At 37.9% G+C, this 27,712-nt stretch overlaps 1 protein-coding gene across 8 annotated transcripts; it reads right to left on the bottom strand.

Annotated features, from left to right (window-relative positions):
• Window positions 1-95: 95 nt before the first annotated feature.
• Window positions 96-27,676, bottom strand: TLR6 (toll like receptor 6). Of its 8 annotated transcripts, none has more exons than XR_006817439.1 (3): window positions 27,376-27,570; window positions 11,555-11,728; window positions 102-189 (listed from the first exon to the last, which is right to left on the bottom strand). XR_006817439.1 is itself a non-coding variant. In XM_045997901.1 (3 exons), exon 3 carries the CDS (start codon window positions 11,299-11,301, stop codon window positions 8,923-8,925), a length of 2,379 nt encoding a protein of 792 aa, XP_045853857.1. In that variant the 5' UTR covers window positions 11,302-11,370; window positions 11,555-11,728; window positions 27,586-27,676; the 3' UTR covers window positions 8,211-8,922. The 8 variants fall into 8 exon arrangements, 5 of the variants coding, with proteins under 5 accessions (XP_045853857.1, XP_045853856.1, XP_045853858.1 ...); XM_045997901.1 differs by lacking the exons at window positions 102-189; window positions 27,376-27,570 and adding exons at window positions 8,211-11,370; window positions 27,586-27,676; XM_045997900.1 differs by lacking the exon at window positions 102-189 and adding an exon at window positions 8,211-11,370.
• Between the last annotated feature and the right edge of the window lie 36 nt (window positions 27,677-27,712).

The raw sequence follows: 27,712 nt of genomic DNA, 5'->3' as shown, positions 1-27,712 counted from the left end.
AATAATTAAAGTCCCAGAAACAGCCCTAAGTTAGAAAGATTCCTCCAAGGTACACATGCAAACTTATCTGTATTTGGAGCACTGTTTGGACTTATACTTTTACAGAGGTATCCAATGATGCCTTGGTTATCTTGATTTCTTTGAATATATGAGAGGGCCCAGTAGACCCCTTTCATCACCGCATAAACTCTGTGCAAGGAAAGGAACCCAGCCATTAAAATGCATGTTAAAGAAAGGTGGTATCCAAAAGACACTTGAAAAGATGCTTGACATCACTAATCATCAATGAAATGCAAATCAAAACCACAATGAAATATCACTTTGCACATGTCAGAATGGCTAATAGTAAAAAGATAAGAAATAAGAAGTGTTGGCGAGGATGTGGAGAAAAGAGAATCTTTGTGTGCTGTTGGTGGGAATGTACATTGTGCAGCTCCTGTGGAAAACAGTATGGAGTTTCCCCAAAAGATTACCGATAGAAATACCATATGATCCAAGGGCACCTGGGTGGCTAGTTGGTTAAGTGTCTGCCTTTGGCTCAGGTCACAGTCTCAGGGTCCTGGGATCGAGTCCCCACAACGGGCTCCATGCTCAGCAGGGAGTCTGCTTGTCCCTCTGCCCCTTTCCCTGCTCATGCTTACTCTGTCTCTCTCTCTTTTCCTCTTCCTTTCTCAAATAAATAAATAAAATCTCAAAAAAAAATAAAAAGAAATACCATATGATGCAGTAATCCACTATTGGGTATTTGCCCAAAGAAAATAAAAACACTATTCTGAAAAGAAATACAGCCCTTTGTTCATTGCAGCATTATTTACAATAGCCAAGATATGGAAGCAACCCAAGTGTCTGTTGATAGATGAATGGATAAAGACACACACACACACACACACACACACACACACACACACACAAATACATACACACACCACACAATAGAATATTACTTAGCCATTAAAAAGAATGAGATCTTGCCATTTACAACAACATGGACGGACCGAAAGGATATTATGCTAAGTAAAATAAGTCAAACAGATACCATATGATTTCATTTATATGGGAATCTAAAAAACAATGCAAAGAAGAAAACAGAAAGAGAACCATAAACACAGAGAACAAACTGGTGGTTGCCAAAGGGAACGGGGTTGGGAGGATGGACAAAACAGCTGAAGAGGAATAAGAGATACCAACTTCCAGTTATAAAATAAATAAGTCACTAGGATGAAACATACAGCATTAGAACTATAATCAATAATGTTTTAATAACATTTTATGGTGACAGATGGAAATTGTGCTTAGGGTGGGCATAGTGTATTGTATAGAATTGCCGAATCACTAAGTCGTATACCTGAAATTAATATAATATTGTATATCAACTATAAAGAAGGTCTACATTTTTAAAAAAAGTAAAGGTGGCATTTTTATGGCACTGATTATATTTGACTGAAAGATCCAGAAATTTCCCACTTTATTCTCTCCATCTTCCTAAAAGAGCTACTCATACAAGTGAAAATACTTATGTGAGAATCAGAAAAATACCTAGTTGCTATCTGGGCCAGTGTCTAATCTCTCAAAAGAGAACCAGCAGTAAAAGTTAAGTGGAAGTAAAAGTGGCTTGGGTTTAAGGTTTCAGCGGGATTTCTTGACTTATGCCTTAGCCTGAATCCCAATCTGGAGATCTTTCTAACTTCTGGCCAACTCCAGGATTGAAAGTAAGCTGTGGTCAGGATAATCAGGCATGGTTCAGGAGATGACAAGAGAGACAAGGAGCAGAGACAGGGCCCCATGCACAGACGCGAGTGCTTAGCACACAGTGAACCCACCAGAAACAAGATGAAAAAGTCCTTGTTTAATTAAAAACAGCAACAACGACAAAGGATTTAAATTTATTGTCTATCTTGAGCATTTAAAGAAAGCACAGCTTCAGGGGTGCCTGGGTGGCTCAGTCTGTTAAATGCCCGCCTTTGACTCAGGTCATAATCTCAGGGTTGTGAGATTGAGCCCCACGCTGGACTTCCTGCTCAGCGGGGAGCCTGCTTCTCCCTCTGCCCGCCCCCTGCTTGTGCTCTTTTGCTGTCTAAATTTTGAAAAAGAAAATGAGCAACGATTTGGGACGTATGGCTCTTACTGAGATCTTGATCTTAAATAAACCAACTAGATATTTTAAGGAGTTAATCTCTGCTAAGTTTTTAAGGAATAGAAGTGAAATGAGCAACTATAGTTTGCTTTGAAATATTTGAAATGGGGTTGGAGAGGGCATTGGATGGGGTTCTAAGTGAAACAAATTACCTATAAATTGATACTTGTTGAAACTAAACTACAGGGATTCATAGTGCCTACTTATATAAAGTTTTGAAATTTTTCATAACATAGAAAATGAAAAACTACAATTTGCTTGGGTTCGTATAACAGCTTTTTAACCAGTCAGCTAGTCTCCCTCTCCCTCTGTGCCCTCTCTCTGTGTCAAATAAGTAATCATCAATTTAAAGTACTCAGTTTATGAAACCACTTTTATTTCTGTGGTTAAGAAGTCAAAGTATTGTACACTTGAGGAACTGACTTTTGGGCACTTTAAATTTCATATACCAAACTTGCTAAATCAGCAAAGATCAATTTTTTTTTTAAACCAAAGTCCTGATGGCCAGCCCTGAATCTCCAAACTATTTTACTACCAACTAAAATGATTTTTGCCAACTTGATTCGTAAAAGAAAGTTTTAATTCAAAAGTATAAAAGTATCTCTAGGTGTGTTTATGTCAATTTTAATGATTATGATAGATTTGGCCTCACTGTCTACGATACAATACATCAATACATTTGAGTTGTCTTTAGTGACCTTGGCATAATCAAATCGGGACTTTGACTTGACTTCTGGATAAAATCCATACAATCAACACGGGCTATGCAATTCATAACCACAAATAGTGACTGCGAGTCTGCACCACACAAGGCCAACGAGCTCTGAGGTCGAAAGGATCAGAACCAGTTCAAGAGCGTTTTGGCTTTATTTCCTATGTGGTTTTATAGACTTCTGCTTTGTATTGTGAAGATGTACTTATTTTCAATTCTTTTGATCAAATGGGGTGTAGCCTGGGAAACATTTTCTAAATCTACAGTCGCACCTAACTGGTAGTGCCCAGAAGAGTTTCAGTGGCTTGAGAAAACGGAAAAGAGTGTCTAGTGGGAACAGTCCAGAGAGAAAAATTAAAATCAGCCTTGTAAAAACAAAAAGGGTTGTTTGGTATCACTGTCTCCAGGAGTAATTTATCTATACCCCCCATCTTCCTCATTGGTCTCACTGTAAAGGGAGGAATGGGACCAGTACCACCTGCGACCAACAGCTAGCTCTGTAAGAAAACCGTGAGATGTTTGAGATCCAAATTTCCATCTCCCGGTTCAAATACAGTTCCTGAGTGCAAACCACGCATGAGAAGAGGTGTCATCCAGAGAAAAACGAATACACACAAAGAAAAACAAATACACACCAAACACATACACACACACACACACAAACCCTTTCTCTGAATTCGGATGAGAAACTGATCAATGCTAATTCAAAACACAGTAAGCACGCCTCAGAACTAATATATTTAGAAAAACACCCCAAACCCACACGATCTCCTACTTGTAGAGACTTTTGACATTCTTGTGTCCAATAACTAGTTAAGCCATTATTTTCTTTTATAGAATTAAAAAAAAAAAAGTCACTTACCAACACAACCTGCCCGTCTGTCACATTGGCAGTCAGTAAGAAATTGAAGTACTTCCTCAAACATTCATTTCACTAGGAACTACATTTAAATGCTGAGGGGCGGAGAGAAAAGCTCTTTTATGCCATCTACTGAATCCCACTGAAGTTACATAGTAAGTATAAACTCATTGTCTTTTACTCACATGTAGCACAGGGTCTGGTGAGTTGACTGATAGACTGTATTTAAATACAATTTTTGTGGCTCTCTATTTCACCCTGGTCAGCTCACTCTGGTCTTGACTCCCGATCAGTCCACTATTAAAAGTGACTGAGAGAGGAAAGAGGGAGGGTTCAAGATCAAAGTTCCGTTCAGACTCGTGGAGAGGGAGGATCATTCATGTGCTGACACAGAATGGATGCCAATCGTGTCTTTTTCTTTGAGACATTGGTTTTCAGAGAAAATCTGTTTGCTCCAGTTTTTTGCCATTGATATTTTCAAACTTTTTTCAAAACGTGATTTTTCAAAACTCCTTTATGAAGGGGCATCTGGGTGGCTCAGTGGGTTAAAGCCTCCACCTTGGGCTCAAGTCATGATCCCAGGGTCCTGGGATGGAGCCCTGCATCAGGCTCTCTTCTCAGCAGGGAGCCTGCTTCCCTCCCTCTCTGCCTATCTCTGTCTGTGAAATAAATTTTTAAAAAATTTTTTAAAACCCTCCATTATGAAAAACTGTGCTATCTATCAGTCTCTTTTGTCCGGGAAGGTCTAAGACACCTCCTTTGGGTTATTTACCTGCACGCTGAAGGAAACATTCTGACACTCCACTCTTTTAAAATAGCGACAATAACAACAGACGGGCCAACAAAGCTCAGAAATGCCCACTGTCTGCCCCAGAACTTGTCCCCAGCCAAGGACTCCATGATGTGCCATCGTAGACTGGATACAGTTTCCTGCTATAACCAGCTTTTTCTTCCACAGTGAGCAAAGCCAACTTCCCTCTCTCTGTCACTCTCTCTGTGTTTCTCTCTTCCCCCTCACGACTTAATAGGGGAAATGTGTCTATAAATATACTTCTGAAACTGAAAGAATGAACCTCCTTCTCATCCATGTCAACCGTTTCTTCTCTCAGACCCCTAACAGGAGATGAGAGTCCTCTTTGACTAAGAATTCAGCTTCTGGCTCCCAGAGATACTTGACTTTGTGAACCGGGTCTAGAGATGGGGCACTTGAGCATTCTAGAGTCCCGTAACTCCTCCCCACCCTTCTCAGGGGCCCACCTGCTTCTTTCTTTCCTCCATATTGTCATAGGATGAACACACTTGTAATCGTGTCTACTTGGAATCATGCATGGATCCACACGTCCTTAGAAAACCTTTAATTTTCTCAAAAGCAGTTGAAGTAGGCCTAGCCATCCTGCCATTACCTCACCCTCACAGGAAACAGAGCCAACTGGCCAGTCTGAGCTCTCGAATGACTTTGTGGTGTAGATACTTCTACTTATCCTAGACCTCCAGGTTATTTTTGACTTCCATTTAAGAAAGAAAGAAACTGGCATCTTATTTAAGCCCCTGGGTTTGAGGTCTCCCCATTCGGTACCTTAACCAACACAATTATAGAAAAGGACATCTGCCTTCCTACCTCTCACCGCTGGTCCCTACATCAGGTCTGGAAGAGGGAGCGGCAGGAAGACCGTGTCCACCTCCCAGACATGCGCCGTGATTGAGCTATAAGCTCTGCCCGTGATATGGAGAAAGGAGATGAGCTTTAGAGGGGGATGGAGATTAAAATTTTAAAACTAGATTGCAATATTAATACCTCAAAAGGACTAGAGAGCTTTGAAGTCTGCTCATCACTGGGAGGTTAGAAGGGGAGAATTTCAGAATCCAGTTGGCTGAATGGGGAAAAGTAAAAACTATATTTACACATGGTTCTCTTGAGATTTCTCATAAACTAACTTTAAGTAAAAACTTCTAAGTCCCTGTGGCTGGGGTGCCTGGGTGGCTCAGTCAATTAAGCATCTGGCTCTTGGTTTTGGCTCAGGTCATGATCTCAGGGTGGTGGGACTGAACCCCACATGGGGCTCTGCACTCAGCATGGCGTCTGCTTGGGATTCCCTCTTTTCTTCTGTCTCAGCCCCTCCCCCTGTTCTCTTTCTCTCTCAAAATAAATAAGTACATCTTAAAAAATAAGGTTCCTGTGATTTTGGACTTCTGGCCTCTGAAACTGTGACAGAATCAATTTCTGGTGTTTTGAGCTACCCAGTCTGCTATTTGGTTATGGCAGTCCTAAGAGACAAACACATCCAGGAAGGCTGCCAGGTGGATGTTTTCTTTGCTCACAGTTCCCTTTCAATTCCAACTTGGTGTCCAGTGTGGCCTCCTCTTGAAGGGCCATGCCAGCCAAAGGCTCAGGGCCTTTTGGCTGCCCCAGCCTGGCCCAAAACCTTTCAAGCCAGCAGCACTCCCTACTCATCTTTGGCATTTCCCGTTCCTCCTAACCTGTCACCTCATTGAAGTACTTAATTTTTATTCTCATCGTGGTGCTAACAACAAAGAGCGTATTAAGACAAACTTCTCAAATTGCAGCAGTGGATTTGGAGCAGGTAAATGCACTGAACTAATATGAAGGAAGGGGACACTCTGTTTGCATGGGGTTTTAAGATAAAAATGAGGATTTCAAAGCCATTTTATGCTTATGGCCATTCAGAGCTATTCATTCACCCAACAAGTTCTACTAAAGGTCTTTAATGGACCACACTGTTCTTAGCACCAGGGATGAGCAGAAAAGAAGGGGCAGATGGTTCTTTTTCTCCTGGAGCTTATATTTTAGTGGAAAGAAACAGAAAACAAGTGAACAGGATAACTTAGAGGGTGATGTGTGCTGTAAAGGAAACCAAAGGGAAGCAAAGTGCCAGAGTGACTGGGAGGAATGCTTCCTTAGGTTGGGAATTCCAGAAGGTGTCTCTGAGGAGATGACATTTAAGCTGAGACACGAATGGCAAGAACAAGCTAGGCATGTTCTGAAGTATGAATAATCTCAACCAAGAGAGTAACAAGTGCCAGGTGCAGAGGGGACAGAGGGGACAGAAGTGGGACTCAATGTGGTGCATTGGGGAAGAGCCAGAGGCAGCTGTAGCTGGAGGGTGGTAGGCAAGGGGAGAGAGGAAAGAGATGCACAGGTGGTTCAGAGTGGGTGGAAGGCAGACCATGATGACAGGTCCTGAGGGGCTTGGCTTTTGTTTTAACCATAAGGGGAGGTCATTAGAAGGCTTTAAGCAGGGGAGTAGCTTGATACAACTTACACTTTAAAAACAATCCCTCTGATTGCTATTTGGAGAATATGTGAGGAAAGAAGAAAAACAAAGAGGCCCGTTAGGAGGCCAGAGGTTCTAGATGGATCCTCCAGATCATATCTTCTACCCAATACAAAAGTAGAAGGGACAAGGGAATCCATGCTCATTTTTCTTAGAGATCTGACCCAGAGTGGCAGAGTTTCCAGCTATATCCCACAACCAGAATTCAGTCACATGTCCACATCAAGCTGCAAGGGAGGCTGGGAAATGTACTCTCTAGCTGGGTTGTCAGATGCTCCAAAAAACTCACACATTAATTTAAAAAATGGATATTGGTGACGACTAAGTCTCCCTCACAAGATTTTTTAATTTATCGGCGTAGTCATGTGTTACAGACCAAATTGTGTCCCCTCCAAGACTGACATGTTGAAGCCCTCATCCCCCAGGTACCTTAGAATGCAACTCTGTTTGGAGATAGGGATTTTGCAGAGGTAGTTAAGGTTACATGAGGTCATAAGGGTGGGACCCCAATCCAATATTACTGGTGTCCTTATTAGAAGAGGAAGAGACACCGGGGATGTGTACACACAGAGGAAAGGCTATCTGAGGACACAGCAAGAAGGCAGCCATTTGCTAAAACTCTAAGACAACCAGAAATATCCTTTTTGATAACCAGTTATAAATAAATGTGACTCTGAGTTTCCTTTGTAAACAAATAAATCCATAGCTTTGCCCTCAACAGCCTGGGACTGAAGGCTATACAGTTGACCCTTGAACAATGTGGGGGTTAGGAGTGCTGACCCCCTGTGTAGTCAAAATTCCGTATATAACATTTAACACCCCCAAAACTTAATTAATAAAAAATCTGTGTATAACTTTTAACACTCTTAAAACGTAATTACTAATGGTCTCCTGTCGACCAGAAGCCTTACCGATAACATAACATCAGTCAACACATATTTTATATGTTATATGTATCATATATTGTATTGTCACAACAAAATAAACTGGAAAAAAAAGGAAAACATTAAGAAAATCACAAGGAAGAGAAAATATATTTATAGTACCACACTGTAAAAAGTCCATGTACGAGTGGATCCATGCAGTTCAAACCCATGTTGTTCAGGGGTCAACTGTATTTCCCTTTATATACATAAATTATTAAGTCATGAGTTAACTGGTTAACTACCTGTTTGTATGACAGGGTCAAAAATTTAATAATACACTCAGATGTGAACAAAAAAAACTTTATTTTCCATAACTGGTCTAATTTTTTCCCAAGCTCCAAAGTTGAACAGGATGACAAAGTTCACTCAGAGGACAGTGAAGCTCCGGAAGGTACTCCAAGGACCAGGGTGCCTGGGTGGCTCAGTTGGAAAAGTGCCTGACTCTTGATGTTGGCTTGGGTCATGGTCTCAGGGTTGTGGGATTGGACCCCACATTGGGGTCTGTGCTGGGTGTGGACCCTGCTTGGTTTTCTCTATCTCCCTCGCCTTCTGCCCCCACTCTGCTTATGCACTCTCTCTCTCTCGAAATAAATGAAGAAAATAAAGAAAAAAAGACACTCCAAGGGCCACTGTGTACACTTCTGAGGTTGACCCTTTCCTTGCTGCAATGAAATCCCATAAATTCCTGTTCACACGAAATCCATTTGTGGCTGAAAGGAGAAGGGAGAGAAAGGGTCCTTCAATGAGCATTTACTCAAGAATATTTCCATTTGAAACAGAATGGTTGAACCAGAGGACTGAGGCACCTATAATAGGCAAATTTGAGCATCACCACAGCCTCCAGCCTTGCTCCCTGGCTTAGTTCGAACAGTTTTCATTAAGTCTTCCCCAAATGTGTAGAGCTAATAAAGGCACCACATATACAGCAACCCAAAACCATCATGTTCATCAGAATCCAAGTTAATGATGGTTTTTTTAAATAGAAGTCCCTGACTTTCTCAAGTTTCTGCATTGTTTTCAGCAATTAGTGTTAACTTCATATTAAAAGCAGCTCTAATATTAGCCCAGAAAAGACCATGTTTGCTCTTCTCCTTGGGCCATTCCAAGTAAGTCCTCTGTGTCATGAGAGCCTTCAGCTTGTGATACTTGCTGGGAATGCAGTTATGTGGAATGGGTTCCAGCAAGATCAGGATTAAGTTATTAGATCCTTCATGAAAGAGATTATGGTGGGCAAAGTAGAGTTCATAATGGCACCACTCACTCTGGACAAAGTTAGGCGACAAAACAAAGATGGACTTGTAACTTTTCTCAATGCAGTTTATGATATTTTCCACAATGCTCTTGCCAGGAACAAAGTTTCTCTCATGGAGACAAATCCTTATATCTTCTTTTTCTAGGCAAGGTACCAGTTCATTCTTTACCCAGGCTGAATCATGTTCACTGTATGAAATAAAAGCATGGAACTGGAGGGTTCTTTGGAGTTTTTCTAAAGGTATGTTCCTTGCCCTGCTCCGGGTCTGGGTCCACTGACACACCATCCTGAGATACCAGGGCAGATCAAAGTAGATACAGAGGGCGGTCACAGTAGCAGTCAACACCAGCATAGTGACCCCAATGGTAACAAGCAGCAGAGTTGTGTTGCAGGATAACTGAGACATGTGAAAGTCCTTCAGCAGGGTTCCCTTGTAGTTTTCTGGAGAGTCACACTTATAAGAATCAGGCCAACCTTCTACTTCACGGGATACTTGGCCTAGCCTTTGGACAAATTCTCTTAGTTCACATGTGCATTGGAATGGATTGTTCCCTGCTCTTATGGACCTAATCTTTTGGCAGCTCTGGAAGAAATCAGCTGATGGGTTGGAAATTGAATTAGAGTCAATGATCAGTACAGAAAGGCTGCTAAAAGCACCACAGTCTGGAAGGTGGGCTAAAGAATTGGAAGCAACATTGAGTTCTTGCAAAGCTTCTAGTTTCATGATTGGTTTAGGAATGCTCTTTATTCTGTTATCATGAAGATCAAGTACCTTGACCTTGGGAGGTAAACATCTGAAAACAGAATCAGTAAGTATATTTGAAGACAAATTTAACATGACTATACTTCCAACCCAAGTGCAGTCTCCATGATGTCTATCATATTCCAAAGAATTCCCGCTAACATCCAATATTTCCAAAGATGTCATATGCTTAGTCATGAGACCTACTTTGTAAAGGTCTTCTAATTTATTCTTTCGTAAGATAAGTGTTTCCAATCTAACAAGTTGGGAACAATTTTGAAAGACACTATCTGTGAAAAGATTCTGGGTAAAGTTCAAAAACTTAAATGTGTTTGATGGCGGAGGACAAAGCATGTGTATAAAACGTGTATCTGATATGGTTAACATCATAATATTCATCTCAGAAAAAATTGTATATAACGCTGTCTGTGAATAAAGGAAAACCTCATTTTTAACATGCTCTATTTTCAATGCCTTCAGTGTTGTTTTAGAATAATGAAAATCTTCTTTTTCAATTCTGTCAAATATTGTTAAATTGTAAATATTGAGATATTCTACAGGTTTGGGCCAAAGAGATCGAAAAATTTCAACTAGACATTTCCAAGTTGTTTTCATATGTCTGAGAGTAACATTCAGTAAATTTGGACCTCTAGTGAGTCCCGATGAAAAGTTAGTGAATAGTTCACAATTATCATCATTCAATTCAATATTAGTCAGTTGTAAGCACACTAAACCATTAACTGTTATGTTCACTTGGACAGAGAAGAACTGATATGGATGAAAGACAAGGTCAAGTGTTTTTGTATTCAAAACTGGAAGACTTTCTGTTTCATTTGCATAATATCCTTCTAAATCCAGAAGGATATAATTTAGACGCAGATGAGCAATTGGTAGCAGATCTAATTGTCGTAACTTTGTAGCACTTAATCCTAAGAAATGCAGTTGTGTCAGGTTGCCAAATTCCTTACAGATGGGCAGGACATCAAAGTCATTGAATGAGAGGTCTAAATGCTTGAGACTTGTGACAAGATGGCAGGATATATTCTGTAACTGATTGTGAGATAAATCCAAATATTCCAAATCCTGGTTGAACTTGAAAATTCTAAAATCAAGGCACCAGATTCTATTATGAGAAAGTCTCAAAACTTTAAGCCCTGAGAGATAGCTCATGTCAGAGACATGAAGCTCAGATATGTGGTTCTGAGACATATCTAAGATTTTCGTTTTTGGTGGCAGGTTTTTTGGGACATGAGTAAGTTTCATATTTGACATGTCCACGGCAAATTCACTCTCTTCAGAAAACTGGATTATGTTTCCGACTATTAAGGTCACAAGGCATACAAAGTGAAAGCTTCCTGTGATTGAGTCTTTGTCTTTGGTCATGATGTTGAAATGGCTATTCCCCAAAGGGTTGTTGCTGTTCTTCAGAGCATCTTGATATGTGTCCAAATTCTAGAAATATAATACACATGAAGATGTATAAATATTGGATGATTGCTCTCCAACCTCCACTTGCGAAACCCAAAATCTCAATGATCTTTCCACATTCACTGTAAGAGTCATTTCTGTCCACATAGTTAAGTGTGATATTTTCCCAGTTACGTAGCTTGTTGGTACCAGGGGAGGCAATACAGACCTTATTACCCAAGAAATATGGTTCGGTGTTTTATCCTGTCTGGGCACTCTCTCAGGGGTCCACTCAGGGGCGTGGCTTTGTTTCACCCTCTTCAGAACTTTCTCAGGGCTGGAGCAGGCTGCTCAGTAATGTTTATTGAAAATCTTTAAAGATAAACATACGAGCCATAGGTGCCTAGAACAAGGAATAACAAATGTGACAAATAGCACACACCAAAAAGTCAGGGAAGGAAGAGAGATACAGGGGGGAAAAGTCTTTGTAACACCCCATGTTTATCACAAAATGTAGAGAGATACACATATGTCCAGGGCTGTATGGAAGCTCAAAAGAGATAAGAAAATCCTCGACTTTCATCTCTGACTGACCTTTGACTCTATGAAGGCAGAAGGGAAAGGCTAAGGCAGAGTTGTAAATAGCCAGGATAAGCATTGAGGAAATGCATCAACACAGAGCCAATCTACAAAGATCAAAAGTTTTCTTTTTTTTTTTTCCCTAGGTGTTTAAGAAAATCTCCATCAAAGCACTAACTAGCCAGTAAGCTAATGGAGCAGAGAAGTCAATGGCCACACATAACAAAGAATACAGTCCTTACCCAGTAGTTTAGAGCAATCACTAAGCAAACAACCAACAACACCCCACAACACGTAGCAACAACAAACCGTGGGAGAGAGAATCTGAGTTACCACCTTGTTATATTTCCAGAGTTACCACATTACAATATTCAAAATGCCTACTTTAAACAATAAAGGCATGCAAATAAATTAGAAAGTATTATCCATTTACAGGAGAAAAAAAGAACAAAGTTAGAGGAGTGACACTACCCAACTTCAAGACTCCTTATAAACCTACAGTAAACAAGACAGTATGGTATTAGTGAAAGAATGGACAGAGAGATCAATGGACCAGAATAAAGAAGTTAGAAATAGGCCCACACAAATATAGCCATCCGGTCTTTGGCCAAGAAGCAGAGGCAATTCCATAAAGAAAAGACAGTCTTTCCAACAAAAGATACTGGAACTATATATAAGACATCCACATGCAACAAAAAAAGGTGGGGGGAAGTTCTAACACAGAACTTACACTTTTCACAAAAATTAACCCCAAATGGATCATAAACTTAAATATAAACTATAAAACTACAAAGCTTCTAGGGGATAATATAAGAAAAAAATCTAGCTGACTTTGGGTTTGGAGATGACTTTTTAAATACAACATCAAAAGCAAAATCCATGAAAGAAAACATTGTTAAACTGGACTTTACTAAAATTAAAATTTTCTACTTTGCAAAGACACCATTAAGACAACGAAAAGACAGGCCCCTGGTAGGGAGAAAATATTTACACAACACATATCTGATGAAGGACTTGTGTTCAAAATATACAATAACTCTTAAATTCAGCAATAAGAAAATAACAATTTAAAAATGGACAAAAGTTCTGAACAGTGACCTCACCAAATAGCAAATTAGAATATGATAAGATACTCAATATCATATGTCATCGGAGAATTGCAAACTAAAATACTGAGATACCATTACATACCCATGAGAGTGGCCAAAGTCCTGAAACACCAAATATTAGTGAGGCTCTGGAGCAACAGGGACTTTCATTCATTGTTGGTGGGACTTCAAAATGATACAAACACTTTCGAAGACAGTCTGCCAACTTCTTACAAAGATAAATATACTCTGACCATATGATCCATCAATCTCACTCCTACGTATGTACCCAAATGAACTGAAAATCTAGTCCACAGAAAAAGTGTGCATGTAGATGTTTATAGCAGCTTTATTCACATCTACCAAGCAAATAGAAGCAACAGTATGTCCTTCAGTTGGTAGAAAGGTAAACTGTGGTACATCCATACAATAGAATATTATTCAGTGCTGAAAAGAAATGAGTGGTCAAGCCACAGAAAGTCATGGAGGAACCAAATGTATATTTCTAAGTAAAAGAAACAAATCTGAAATGGCTACATGCTGTATAAGTCCAACTCTGTGGTATTCATAAAAAAGCAGAACTAAAGAGAAAATAAAAAGATCAATGGTTGCTAGTGTTTGGAGAAGAGAGGCATGAATAACCAGAGCACAGAGGATTTTTAGGATGGTGAAGATGTTCCAGATGATGTAATAGTGGATACAGGACCTTCTGCATTTGTCAAAGTCCACAGAACTATACAACACAAAGACTGAAGCCAAATGTAAATTACGGACCTTAGTTAGCAATAATATATCAATTATATAATGTACCACACTAATGCAAAATGTAATAGGAAAAGCTGTACACAGTGGAGAAGGGGTATATGGAAACTCCTGGACTATTTGCTCAATTTTTCTGTAAAGCTAAAACTTCTCTTAAAAAAAAAAAATAGAGTCCATTAATTTTACAAGAGGAGAAGTATATAGAAATGTAACAAATTACTACATATTAATTTTGTATCCTGCAATTTTACTGAATTCGTTTAACAATTCTATTAGCTTTTCAGTGGACTCTTTAGGATTTTCTCCATATAGTACCATGTCATCTGCAAATAGTGAAAATTGTACTTCTTCCTTACCAATTTGGATGCCTTTTATTTCTTTTTCTTGTCTGATTGCTGTGGCTAGGACTTCCGGTACCATGTTGAATAAGAATGGTGAAAATGGACATCCTTCTCTTGTTCCTGATCTTGGAGGCAAAGCTCTCAGTTTTCCACTGTTGAGTATGATGTTAGCTGTGGGTTTTTCAAATAAGGCCTTTATTATGTTGTGGTATGTTCTCTCTAAACCTATTTTATTGAGGGTTTTCTTTAATGAATGAATGTTATACTTTGTCAGATGTTTTTTCTGCATCATTTGGGTTGATCATGTGGTTTTTATCATTTCTCTTAATGTGATGTATCATGTTGATTGATTTGCAAATGTTGAACCACCTTGAATCCCAGAAATAAATCCCACGAGATTGTGTTGAATCATTTTTGTAATAATTTAGTTTGCTAATATTTTGTTGAGAATTTTTGTATCTATTTTTCTTTGATACGGCTAGAGTTCTCTTTTTCTGTTGTGCCTTTATCTGGTTTTGGTAGCAGGGTAATTCTGGCCTCATAGAATGAATTTTTGAGCTTTACTTCCTCTTCTATTTTTGGAATAGTTTGAGAAGAATAAGTGTTAACTCATCTTTAAATGTTTGATAGGCTTCACCTGTGAAGCTTTCTGGTCCTGGACTTTTGTTTGCAAGTTACTGATTCTATTTCATTGCTGGTAATCAGTCTGTACAGATCTTCCATCTCCTTGGTTAAGTTTTTTCCTGGTATTTTATTATTTTGGTGCAATCATAAATGGGATTTTTTTCTCTTAATTTCAAACTGAACAATAGAAAAAATGGATAAAATCCATTTGTAACCTTCCAAAACTGAATCTGAGAAATAGAAAATTTGAACAGACTGATTACTAGCAATAAAATTAGATCCATATTTTAAAGAACTCCCAAAAAGCAAAAGTCTAGGAACAGATGGGTTCACAGACAAATTCTACCAAACTTTAAAGAAGAATTAATATCTGGTCTTCTCAAACTATTCAAAAAAATAGAAGATGAAGAAAAGCTTCCAAATTCATTCTATGAGGCCAGCATTACCTTGAAACTAAAACCAGATAAAGACACTAACAAAAAAAAAAGAAAAGAAAGAAAGAAAAAGAAAAAGAAGAACTATAAGCCAGTATCTCTGATGAACACAGATGCAAAAATCTTCATTAAAATAAAGACAAGATGAATCTAATAATAGATTTTTAAAAATCACTCACCACTCTCAAGTGGGATTTATTCCAGGGATGTAAGTGTGGTTCAATATTTGCAAAGCAATTAATGTGATATATCATATCAAGAGAAAGGATAAAATTGTATGATCATTTCCATAATGTAGAAAAAGCATTTGAGAAAGTGTAGCATCCGTTCATGACAAAAATCTCAAAAACCCTCAAATCAAAGTAGGTTTACATTATATAATTGATAATGAAAAGAGATTTATTTTGTGAATGGAACAACAAAAGACCTGAATAGTCAAAGCAATCTTGAGAAAGAACAAAGCAGAGGTATCATTGCCTCAGATTTCAAGATATATTACAAAGCTGTAGTAAGAAAAAAACTATACTTGCACAAAAATAGACACATAGATGAATAGAACAGAATAGAGAGCCCAGAACTAAGCCCACATTTGTATGGTCCATTTATCTACAATAAAGGAGTCAATACTATACAATGGGGAAAAACAATCTCTTCAAAAAATGGTGTTGGGAAAACTGGACTACTTCTTATACCACACACAAAAATAAAATCAAAATGGATTTTAAAAAATAGGGAAAAAAGGAGAAAAAGAAATTAATAGAAATGGTTTCTGAAGAAGCACAGGCATTGACTTAGTAAACAAAGGTTTTAAATCAACTGTCTTAAAAGTTAGCAATATGACTATGGTCTCTTTTCATTGGCTTAGAGGATACTTTATTCTCTCTCTCTTTTTTTAAGATTTTATTTATTTATTTGAGAGAGTGAGAGAGAGCATGAGAGGGGAGAATATCAGAGGGAGAAGCAGACTCCCCATGGAGCTGGGAGCCCAACGTGGGACTTGATCCCAGGACTCCGGAATCATGACCTGTGCCAAAGGCAGTTGCCTAACCAACTGAGACACCCAGACACCCACTTCACTCTCTTTTAAAAGGCAGTCCTTTATTCCTCCAAAATGTGGTATCATTCAGTTTGATAATCTAAAATTGTACAAAAGGGCAACCAAGGAGCTCTTTCCAGAAACTGTAAGACATTCTCAAGAGTCGACACCAGTATTGAGTTTGGCACTAAACTCAACCATCTGCTGCAACCAGTGATTTCTCATGGGTAAAGTGACTTCTCATGTAGTGATGATACCACTGTTCGTGGAGCCATATGAGAAGATACGATTAAGGTACACCAAACTGGACATTTATGACTGGCTGAGGGGTAGAAGCAGGCACATCAGCCCACGGACACCAGGTTTGTGACTGAGACAAAGCAGCGGAACTATAATTGTGCAAAAGATCAAGCAAGAATCTAGTCCCAGAAACAAAGACCTAACCCTAACTCATGAGTCTATACCATTCCAGCTTTGATCTGTATGGAAAAGCATTTATGAGCCCCTGCAGGGAGCAAGAGCTAGCAGGACAGGGAGGGCTCCACAGCTGCCTAATTCCTACTGTACCCTCCTAAAAGCAGCTGTGATGGCCAGAGGGCAGAATCCTGCACCAGAGTGCCCACAACCACACCTGCCTGGAACCACCTACAGGTAGACGTTAGAAGTACTCTCACAGATCAGGAAGAGGCAGATGAGATAATGCATATACACCCTTTGTGGTCATGGGAAATAACTTTAGTCACAGGATCTCATTATTTGACACAATTCCCATAAAAATGGGTATGTGTTTTTCCAATTCACACTAGACCAAAAGCAAGAAATTGAGAGAGACAGGAATTGGCATTTGATAATCTGAAAACATCAAGTCCCTACAGCTGACATGCTGATAAAACAGGAAAAGAGAGTGAAATATTAAAAAGTACATGTCAGTCTGAAGCTGCTGTATGTATGGGATAACAGTTTCCCCAGAACCCAGAAAGTCTCACTGTATTACAACAGATTCTAGGCATTGACGTTCATGACACTGATGCCAAGTGATTGAGAAAAGATTACCTATCTGAAGGGTGGAGGCAGGTGCACGAACCCACACATGCCATACTTGAGACTGGAACAACGGGTTGGATGTGAGTTTCACTCTACCCTATTCAAGAGCTGACCTGCACAGGTAAATGTCTAGAAACTCTCAGGAGACAAGAGCAGACAACATTTCTTAATATTGTTAATATTAATATTGTTCCTTGCATAGCAGGAACAATTGAAAGCAGATGTTGACTACTTGTTCAGTTTTATTAACAAAAGGATCCACAGTTCATCACCTGAAGGTATATTGGAAATAGTAAAACAGTTAAGAGATAAGTAGGGTTTCCATTAACCATTCTTTGGGAGAGAAAAACTCTTCTGGGCTGGAGAATTTCATTACAAAATGGCATATGATTGGTTAAAGGTCCCTAGGGACGCCTGAGTGGTTTAGTCAGTTGAGCATCCAACTCTTGGTTTCAACTCAGAATCAGGTCATGATCTCAGGGTCATGAGATCAAGCCCTGCCTTGGCTCTGCACTCAGCATGGAGTCTGCTTGAGATTCTTTTCCCCTCCTACTCCCACCCGCTCTGATCCTCTCCCCCACCCCCCACCACTCACACACACACACACACACATATGCACGCACTCTCTCTAAAATAAATAATACATACATACATACAATTTTTAAAAGTCCCTCACTGCTCCTCTTCTAGAGCCTCTCCCAGTTGCCACCAAAACACCTAATAAAACACAGAAACTTTTAAAAACCCACCTTGCCACCAAAAACAAAGAAGGATAGAAAATTAATGGTAGGATGCAAAAGCATCTACACCCATGAAAAGGTATCAGGAGCCTTATTAAGGAAAACTTGTCATACTCAAGCTTTGTCTCAGGAAAATAGACTCCTTGACAAATGATAGGAAGGAATTTTGTCCCTCCCTTTGTTTGCATATCTCTGTTTGCAGATGTATGATCTTATATGTGGAGAGTCTGAATGACTTCATGAAAAAAATGTTAGAATTATTAAATACCCTAAGGTTGCTGATACAAAACCAACATACAAAATGTTGCATATCTATGTATTAACAACAAACTATCTGAAAAAGAAATGAAAAAATATCCCATTTACAAATTCATCAAAAAGACTAAAATATCTGGGAATAATTTTAACCAAGGAAGTGAAAGACCTGTATACTGAAAACTAGAAGACATTGATGAAAGAAGCTGAAAAAGATACAAACAAATAGAAAGATATCCTGTATTCATGGATCAGAAGAATTACACTGTTAAAATGTTCACACTATCCAAAGCCATCTACACTTTCAGTGCAATCTCTATTAAAATTCCAATGGCATTTTTCACAGAAGTGGAAAAAAGAATTCTAAAATTCATATGAAATTACAAAAGACTCCAACTTGCAAAGCAGTCCTAAGGCAGAACAAAGTTAAAGGCATCACACTTCCTGATTTCAAACTATACTACAAAGCTGTAGTAATCAAAACAGGATGTGTTGGCTTAAAAACAGACATGTAGACCAGTGGAACAGAATTGAGAGCCCAGAAGTAAATCCATGTGTATACAGTCAACTAATATTTGACAAGGGAATCAAAAAAACTTGATAAGGAAAATGTAGTCTCTTCGGTGAATAGTATTGGGAAAACAGGATATGTGCATGTAAAAGAATTGGATCCCTATCTTACCCCACTTTCAAAAAAGCTTACTCCAAATGGATTAAAAACTCAACCAAAAGACCTGAAATCATTAAGTTCCTAGAAGAATATATAAGGGAAAACTCCCTGACATTGGTCTTGGCAATATTTTTTTGGATCTGACACCAAAAACATAGGCAACAAAATCAAAAATAAACAAATGAAACTACATCAAACTAAAAAGCATCTGTACAACCCAAAAAACAAGCAGCAAAATGCAAATTCAACCTATAAAATTGGAGAAAATATTTATAAATTGTGTTATCTGATAAGGGATTAATATCCAAAGTATATAAGGAACTAAGACAACTCAATAGGAAACATTAATATTAATACATTTTAAAAGAGAATTTGGTTAAAAAATGGACAGAAGCCCTGAATAGACATTTTTCCAAAGAACACATATGGATTGCCAATTAGCACAACAGAAGATGCTCAAGATCATTGATCATCATGGAACTGCAAATCAAAACCACAATGAGCTATCACCTCACACTCGTTAGAATGGTTATTTAAAAAAAAAACAAACAAACAGAAAATAACCTGTGTTGACAAGGATGTAGAGAAAAAGGAATCCTTGTGCACCACTGAAGGTAAACTGGTGCAGCCATTGTGGCTAACAGTAGTTTCCTCAAAAAATTAAAAAGAGAATTAACATATGATTCAGCAATCCCACTCTGGGCATATATCCAAAGGCAATGAAATCACTGTCTCAAAAAAATAGTGGATCACCATATTCATTGCAGCATTATTCACAATAGCCAAGACATGAAAACAACATAAGTGTCCAATGACAGATGAATAGGTAAAGAAAATGTGAGGTACATATAAAATGGAATATTATTTAGCCATAAAAAGAAGGAAAGCCTACCTTTTGTGACAACATGGATAGAACCTGAGGACATTATGCTAAGTGAAATAAAGTTAGACTGAGAAAAATAAATACTGTATGATCTCATTTATATGAGAATCTAAAAAAGCCAAACTGATAGAAACAGAGAGTAGAAAGGGGGTTGTCAAGGTCTTGGAGACAGGGGAAGTGACGAGATGTTGGTCAAAGGGTACAACCTTCCAGATATAAGATGAATGAGTTCTGGGGATCTAATGTGCAGTGTGATGACTATAGTTAACAGTACTGTTTTATATACTTGAGAGTTGCTAAGAGAGCAGATTCTCACAACTGAAAATAAAAGGTACTTATGTGAGGTGATGGATGTGTTAATTAACCTTACTGTGGTAACCGTTTTGCAATAAATATATATATTATATATCTATCTATCTATATATCTATTGCAATAGATATACATAAATATAGATATATAGAGATATATATCAATCATCACATCATAGGTCTTAAATTTATACAAATTAATTATATCTCAATAAATCTGGGAGGAGGAAAAGAACTGAATAAGAGGTAAGGAGGCACTTGAGGGTGGGTGCATATCGCATTCTGAGATGTGTAAGCCATACAACAATACTTGTAAAAGGGCAAAGATAAGAGAACCGGAGGGCTGTATTCATCAGGAATTGCAGTTTGTATATGTAATACACCATTAGGTCAAAGGATCAGAGAATTGGCAATGAGGATAAGAGAGTCTACTACTTCATACTGGTTAAAACAAATAGGTCACAATGAAAATACAACAGATAAAGACACGCAATGAATAACTACATCAAATTTTACAGAGCAGAAATGCTAAAAACACAAGGAGATAGTGATAGTGAAGACGTGTAGCGCATTTCTCTGGGTCACAATTAGATCAAACACATAAGGTAAGCATATGGGGATTTGAATAAAATAAGTAATAAAGGATTTAACAGAGCCTTTGAACCCATGAAAAAAGAATATTGTACTAAGTCCCCAGGTTTCATGGAGCATTTGCTAATATTGATTCTTAAGTCAAATAAATCTTTGCAGAAATTTGTAAAGTCATTTTTCAGACTACAAAATAAACTTTTTAAGCCATCTTTTTAAACATTCTAAACATTTTCTGGATTAAGAAAATCATATTTTCAATTACAAACTTTAAAAATTATGAGAGCCAAATTACCAGGTCACAGGGTAGTTCTATTTTTAATTTTTTGAGGAATCGCCACACTGTTTTTCAAAGTGGTTCATAGCAGCAATGTTCACAACAGCCAAACTATGGAAAGAGCCAAGATGCCCTTCAACAGATGAATGGATAAAGAAGATGTGGTCCATATATACAATGGAATATTACTCAGCCATCAGAAAGGATGAATACCCAATGTTTGCATCAACATGGATGGGACTAGAGATTATGCTGGGTGAAATAAGTCAAGCAGAGAAAGTCAATTATCATATGGTTTCACTTACTTGTGGAACATAAGGAGTAACACGGAGTATATTAGGAGAAGAAAAGGAAAAGTGAATGGGGGGAAATCAGAGTGGGAGATGAACCATGTAAGACTGTGGACCCTGAGAGACAAACTGAGGGTTTTAGAGGGGAGGGAGGTGGAGCGATGGGTAAGCCTGGTGATGGGTATTAAGGAGGGCACATATTGCATGGAGCACTGGGTGTTATATGTAAACAATGAATCTTAGAACACCACATCAAATACTAATGATGTATTATATGGTGACTAACATAACACAATAAAAAAATAAAATAAAATAAAAATTATGAGAAACAACACAATGTGGTGTGCACAGACTCTAGCCTCCTCCTCTTGCCCTAAATCCCCTAAATGATGGAGGAAATAATAACACGTGCATGCACACACACACACACACACACACACACAAAGTCAGAAAGAGAAGTCTTTAGGGGAACTGAAAGCAAGAGAAGTCTCTGAAAACACAAGCAGATGGGACTATGATAGGGCACTAGCTTTTCAAAGATGTCGATCTCCTAATCCCAGACTTGTAAATATGCCATTATATGGAAAAGGGAATTCAAGTTGAAGATGAAATTAAATTTGTTAATTGATTAATCTTAAAATAAAGGTTATCCTGGATTATTCAAGTAGAATCAATGTAGTTACAAGGGTCCTTAAAGACAGAAGAAGGAGGCAGAAGAGGTCAGAGTGATGTGATGTGAGAAGGGTTTGAGTTGCCATGAGGAGGGGGCCATGAGCCAAGAAATGCAGATAGAATTCAGAAACTCAAGAAGGCAAGTAAATGGATTCTACCCTAGAGCCTCCAGAAGGAATGCAGCCTTGTCAACACCTTTATATAAGCCCAACAAGACCTATGTTGTAGTACTAACTTACGTAACTGTAAGATAGTAGATTTTTTTTAAGCCACTGAATTGTGGTAATTTGCTGCAACAGCAATATGAAATTAATACACACTAGTTTGGTCCACCCTTCTGACAGACTATGAAAACAGATCAACAAGCAGTTTGACATGGAGTGTCAACCACAATTTGGGTTGCACAATCAAAGAGCATGACACTTACAAAATAAACACCATGATAAAAAGGAACCAAACTCAAGATATAAGAGAAGCTAACACCCATGGAAACAGACATAAAAGAGCAGAATAGCCATTGATAATAGATAGACATCCTCAGTGAGAGAGAAGAATTCTTAAAAGGAATGGAGTTTTAATTTCATGGAAATTAAAAACTTAAAAATTGAAATGGAAAATTCACTGTATGAGTTGAATTACAAAGTGGCAATGCTGATGTGAGAGGATTTGTGAGATGGAAGACCAGGAAGAGAAATTTTCCCAAAACACAGCACAAGAGGCCAAAGTGATGATATATAAAAGAAATACTAAAAGACTTGGAAGACAGATCCACCATCTGAATTACCAGAGGACAGACTAGCCTCTGAAAAATAAATTGAGTCCCCCACACAAAAAAAGGACAATAAGGGGGATGCAGGAAGGAATACTCTGCAAAGAAGGTAGGAAAATTTAGTGCTAAATTCCAATTTTAATAACAATATGGAACTAAAATTGCCAACAATTACAAGGGAGTTAGTAGAGAGTGGGGGAGAGGGAAAGAGTGAACTAAAAGCATGCTATGATCCTTGCCTGATTAAGGAGAATCTATAGATAGATCCAGTAAATTCAAGATGTTGCTAGAAAAATACGAGTCTAAGTATGTATATTATAAATTAAGAGTAATTACTAGAAAATACAAATAAAAGGGATAAATTCCAATCATTTGGTGGTGGGGAGAAGCTCAGAATGAAGAAATCCTAATCCATCTGACTCCTAACTGAAGGATAATATGTAATGATTAATTAGGGTATTTCTCATACTACAAGAATGACTTATTATTACTAGCAAATCTATGATAATAATACATCAATAGATAAAAGGAGAAAAACAGATGAGCATCTCCACAGATGTTAAAAATTCACTCGTTAAATTCAGCATTCATTTCTGCCTAAAAATACAACTTTAATTAAAGTAGATATTGAAAAGATACTTTGAAAATTTGATGAAAAATATATTACCTAACTTAAACATCCTACTCCCAAGGCATTTCTGTCAAATTCAAAGTCAAGAATGCCCACTGTTATTTAACAGTGGTCTAGATGTTCCAGCCATTATAATTAAGGTGGGGAGAGAGGAGGAATGAGAGACAGAAATATTAGAATACAGAAAATAAATTGATCACTATTTCAGATACATAAATGTTAGCATGGAAAATCCCAGAGAAGTAATGGAAAAACTGTTAAAACCAGTAAATGGGAATGATAAAGTGGCCAGTACAAAATAAATTATTTTTTTAAAAGGAAATCTAATTTTCCAAAAATAGTGGGTTATCAAGTAAATTATGGTTATCTCCATATAATTAAATATTACCATGTGGCCTTTAAAAATGATGAAAAGCTAATTTCGTGGGAAATCGCACACCATCTATATGTAAATTAAACAAAAGTTTAATTTTTAAAATGTACAGCAATAAGTATGTATAGATACGTGTGGGAAAATTAAGATACATATCAAGATACTAAGTAATGATCTCTACATGGTGGGATTGTAGGGAGTTTTATATTCCTCTTAGCTTATTTGCAACATTCAAAATTAAGAAGAGCACATTGTTGGGGTGCATGGGTGGCTCAGTTGGTTAAGAGTCTGAATCCTGGTTTTAGCTCAAGTCATGATCTCATGAGATCGAGCCTCCCATCAGGCTCTACACTGGGTGTGAAGCCTGCATAGGATTCCCTCTCTCTCCCTCTACACCTCCCCACTGCTTGCACTCACTCTCTCTACAAAAAAATATTAATTAATTTTAAAAACTAATTAAAAATTATAATAATTTTAAAAATTAAAACTTAGTTTAAAAGTTAACTAATTAAAAATAACTAATTAATTAAAAATTTAAAATTTAAAAATATGTAAAAAAGAAGAGCACATTATTTGCTCAGAAAATATATCAAAGAATTAAAAAGCAACAGTTAATAACAGGAATTACGCCCAATCTCACAAAAGATAAAAATGCACCCTGTGTTTACTGCAGCATTATTTACAAAAGCCAGGATATAGACGCAGCTAAAGTCCATCCATAGATGAATGGATAAAGAAGATATTTATACAGTATTTATATACCTCAACCATAATTACACTTGTTATTTGCAACAACGTGGAGGAACCTGTAATGCTAAGTGAAGGAAGTCAGAGAGAGAAAGACAAGTACCATGATCCCACTTATACGTAGGATCTAAAGGACAAAACAAACAACAAAAAGTAGAAAACAGACCCATAAATACAGAGAACAAACAGGTGGTTGCCAGAGGGGAGAGGGGTGGGAAGAATGGGCAAAATGGGGGAAGTGGAGTTGGAGGTACAGGCCTCCAGTTACGGAATGAAGATGTCAAGGTGACAAAAGGTACATTGTAGGAAATATAGTCGATGTCATTGTCATAGTATTGTATGGTGACAGACGGTAACCACACTTGTGACGAGCATTGCATAACATTTAAACTTGTTGAATCACAAAGCTGCAAACTGATACTAATGTATTAAAACTAATGTAACGTTGTCTGTCAACCATACTTGATTTTTTAAAAAAATGCATATTAGAGAAACCATAAGAGACTCTTAATCTCACAAAACAAACTGAGGGATGTGGGGGGGAGGGAGGGAGTGGGGAGAGGGTGGTTGGGTTATGGACATTGGGGAGGGTATGTGCTATGGTGAATGCTATGAAGTGTGTAAAGATGGCAATTCACAGTCCTGTACGCTTGGGGCTAATAATACATTATTTGTTTACAAAAAATAAAAAAATTATTTTAAAAAATGCATATTAAACAAGCCAGGACATAACATTTAGATGAATCACGTTCTGAATCTCAGTTTAGACAGACCCAGTAAAGAAGTTACTTGAATAAAAGAGGGAGAAGGGATTTTAAGATGGACCCAGCATTAGATTCTATTAAAAAATAATAAATGTTGATTTTTGATAAATGCTTTGGCCATGTAGGAAAATGTATATCTTTTAGAGATATAGAATGAAGGGTTTACAGAGGGAATGTTAGGAATTCTATAACTTAAGATATTTAAGCACAAAAAGATAAAGTGATCAATGGGACTTTTTATTTCTTAAAGATTAAAAAAAGTATGATTATTTTTACCTACCAAACTGGGAGAATTAAAAACTATAATGGCCAGTATTGGCAGGTGTGACTAAAATAAAAGCTTTTGTTTATTACCAGCAGAAATGAAAAATTAGTACAAACTTTCTGAAGGGCAATTTGTTCACATACATAAATTCCTTAAGAACATGTTTATCCTTATTTTAGCAATTACTCTTCTCGGAATTTTTTCCTAAAGGAATTATCAGAAATACACATAAAAATATTACTCTGAAAAATATATTCATATTACAAATATATTTCATATTACTATGAAAAATTTAAAAATGATACTGTCTAGTGTAGAAAACAGTTTAATTAGTTATTGTATACCTATAACACAGAATATCATGCAGCCTCAAATATTATACTTTTGAAGTAATAGAAAATGTTATGTAAATATAATTTATATTTATATTAAATATAAGTTATAAATAACATAATGAATAAAAGAATACAAAATTGTGTATGTAGTAGAACTCTAATTTTGTAAAATATGATTAAACCCTGACAAAATACACAAAGCCTCAGGCAAAAGAGAATAGAAAGAAATGTACTAAATACGAACAGTGATTATTTCTGGATCTCTGAATCATAGATAGTTCATTCTTTCTTATACTTTTGCATATAGTTGCAAAATTTCTGATTTTGAACATTTTCTTGACTCAAAAGATTTGTCTCAAAATATAGCTAATGTAAACATATTTTCTATATATATTTTAAAGATTTTATTTATTTATTTGACAGAAAGAGAGAGATCACAAGTAGACAGAGAGGCAGGCAGAGAGAGAAAGGGGGAAGCAGGCTCCTCCCTGAGCAGAGACCTTGTTTCAGGGCTTGATCCCAGGACCCTGAGATCATGACGTGAGCCAAAGGCAGAGGCTTAACCCAGGGAGCCACCCAGGCGCCCCAACATATTTTATATTTAGAGAAACATGCTTGTATTATTTGGAATTTTGATACATACAGAAAAGTTCTTCCACACGATAGTGGTAGTGGGTGAGACACCCCTCTACCGTGTCTGTGTTCAGGGGACTGAAACTCAGCCACCATCTAAGAAAGTGGACCAGCTGAGAACATCCTACCCGCCTCCCCCTACACCCCCCCCCCCCCCGCCCAGAAATATTGCTCCAAGGGTATTTATATCCTCAAGCAGCTCCTACTGTATACACTTAACAACCCAGCCAGGAGCTTTTCTATTTAAGCAAAATAAAGGAGAGGGACAAGAGGAAGCAGACGGTCAGAGAGTACATAATTTGTTTTAAAAGGAAGTACAGAGATCAAAGGTAAAAGTTTTTTTTTCTTTAATACATCCAATAAGAAGAGGGAGAAAAAAAGACACATGGAAGCTCTATTTCAAGGGGGGAGAAACAAAAAAACTCTGGTGGATAGGTTCTATGAACATTAAAACTACGAAAAAGACATGATGAACAAAACACTGAGATAAATGCGAGTCCGTGGTGAAGTCAAGTAAGAAAGAAAGAAAGACATCGCTTTATTTGCCAAGGTTTAGGTTAGAGACCTGGAAGAAAGCAGCGCTAGACCCATCCCTGCCACTTCCTCCATTTAATAAATGTTTATTTAATGGCTGTGCCAGGCGTCAGGAGCTGGGGATAGAGATAGAGCGTTGGCATAATCCCTGCTTTCAAAGTGCTTCCCCATGAGTGACAGATACGAAGGAACCGCTACAGCCCCAGTGCCGAGGGGGAGCAAAGGCTCAGGTCTACTAGAAAAACACATAACTTAGGCTGAGGGCTGCGGAAGGGGCAGAAACTGCGGTGAACGCCCCTGGAAGCAAGCAACGAGAGGGAGAGGTGAGAAATGCAGACAGAAACAGACGAAATGACGTCAGTTAGTGTCTTCCCTGAACTATGGCTGCAAGGGCCAGTTCTTTTTACCTCTCTTCAAGACAGCCGTGAAGACACCCCACTCTCATCGTTCTTGGAAATGAAAAGGACAGCCGCAACTTTTTTCAAAGGACACTGAAACTCATCTGGCAAACATTCCAAAGAAGGGTTACCCCTCTCCTGTGCCATCGTTGGCATTTTCTCGCATACTTGAGGTCCTTCGGCCATATTTTGAAAATCCACAAAAGCCTATTCACTTACCGCGGTGTTCCTTTCCCAGGAGAAGAGGAAAGCCCTTTCCAAAACGCAAGGGAAAGCCAGTGCCTGACGGAAGGCAGGTCCTTGGTTTAAGTAAAACGGTGCCACAGAAACGATTTTGTGCCATCTG

Source organism: Meles meles, chromosome 2 (assembly GCF_922984935.1).
Source record: "Meles meles chromosome 2, mMelMel3.1 paternal haplotype, whole genome shotgun sequence".
Classification (NCBI taxonomy): Eukaryota; Metazoa; Chordata; class Mammalia; order Carnivora; family Mustelidae; genus Meles; species Meles meles.
Note: the sequence above shows the minus strand (reverse complement) of the source record. Positions and strands in the feature narration are given on the sequence as shown.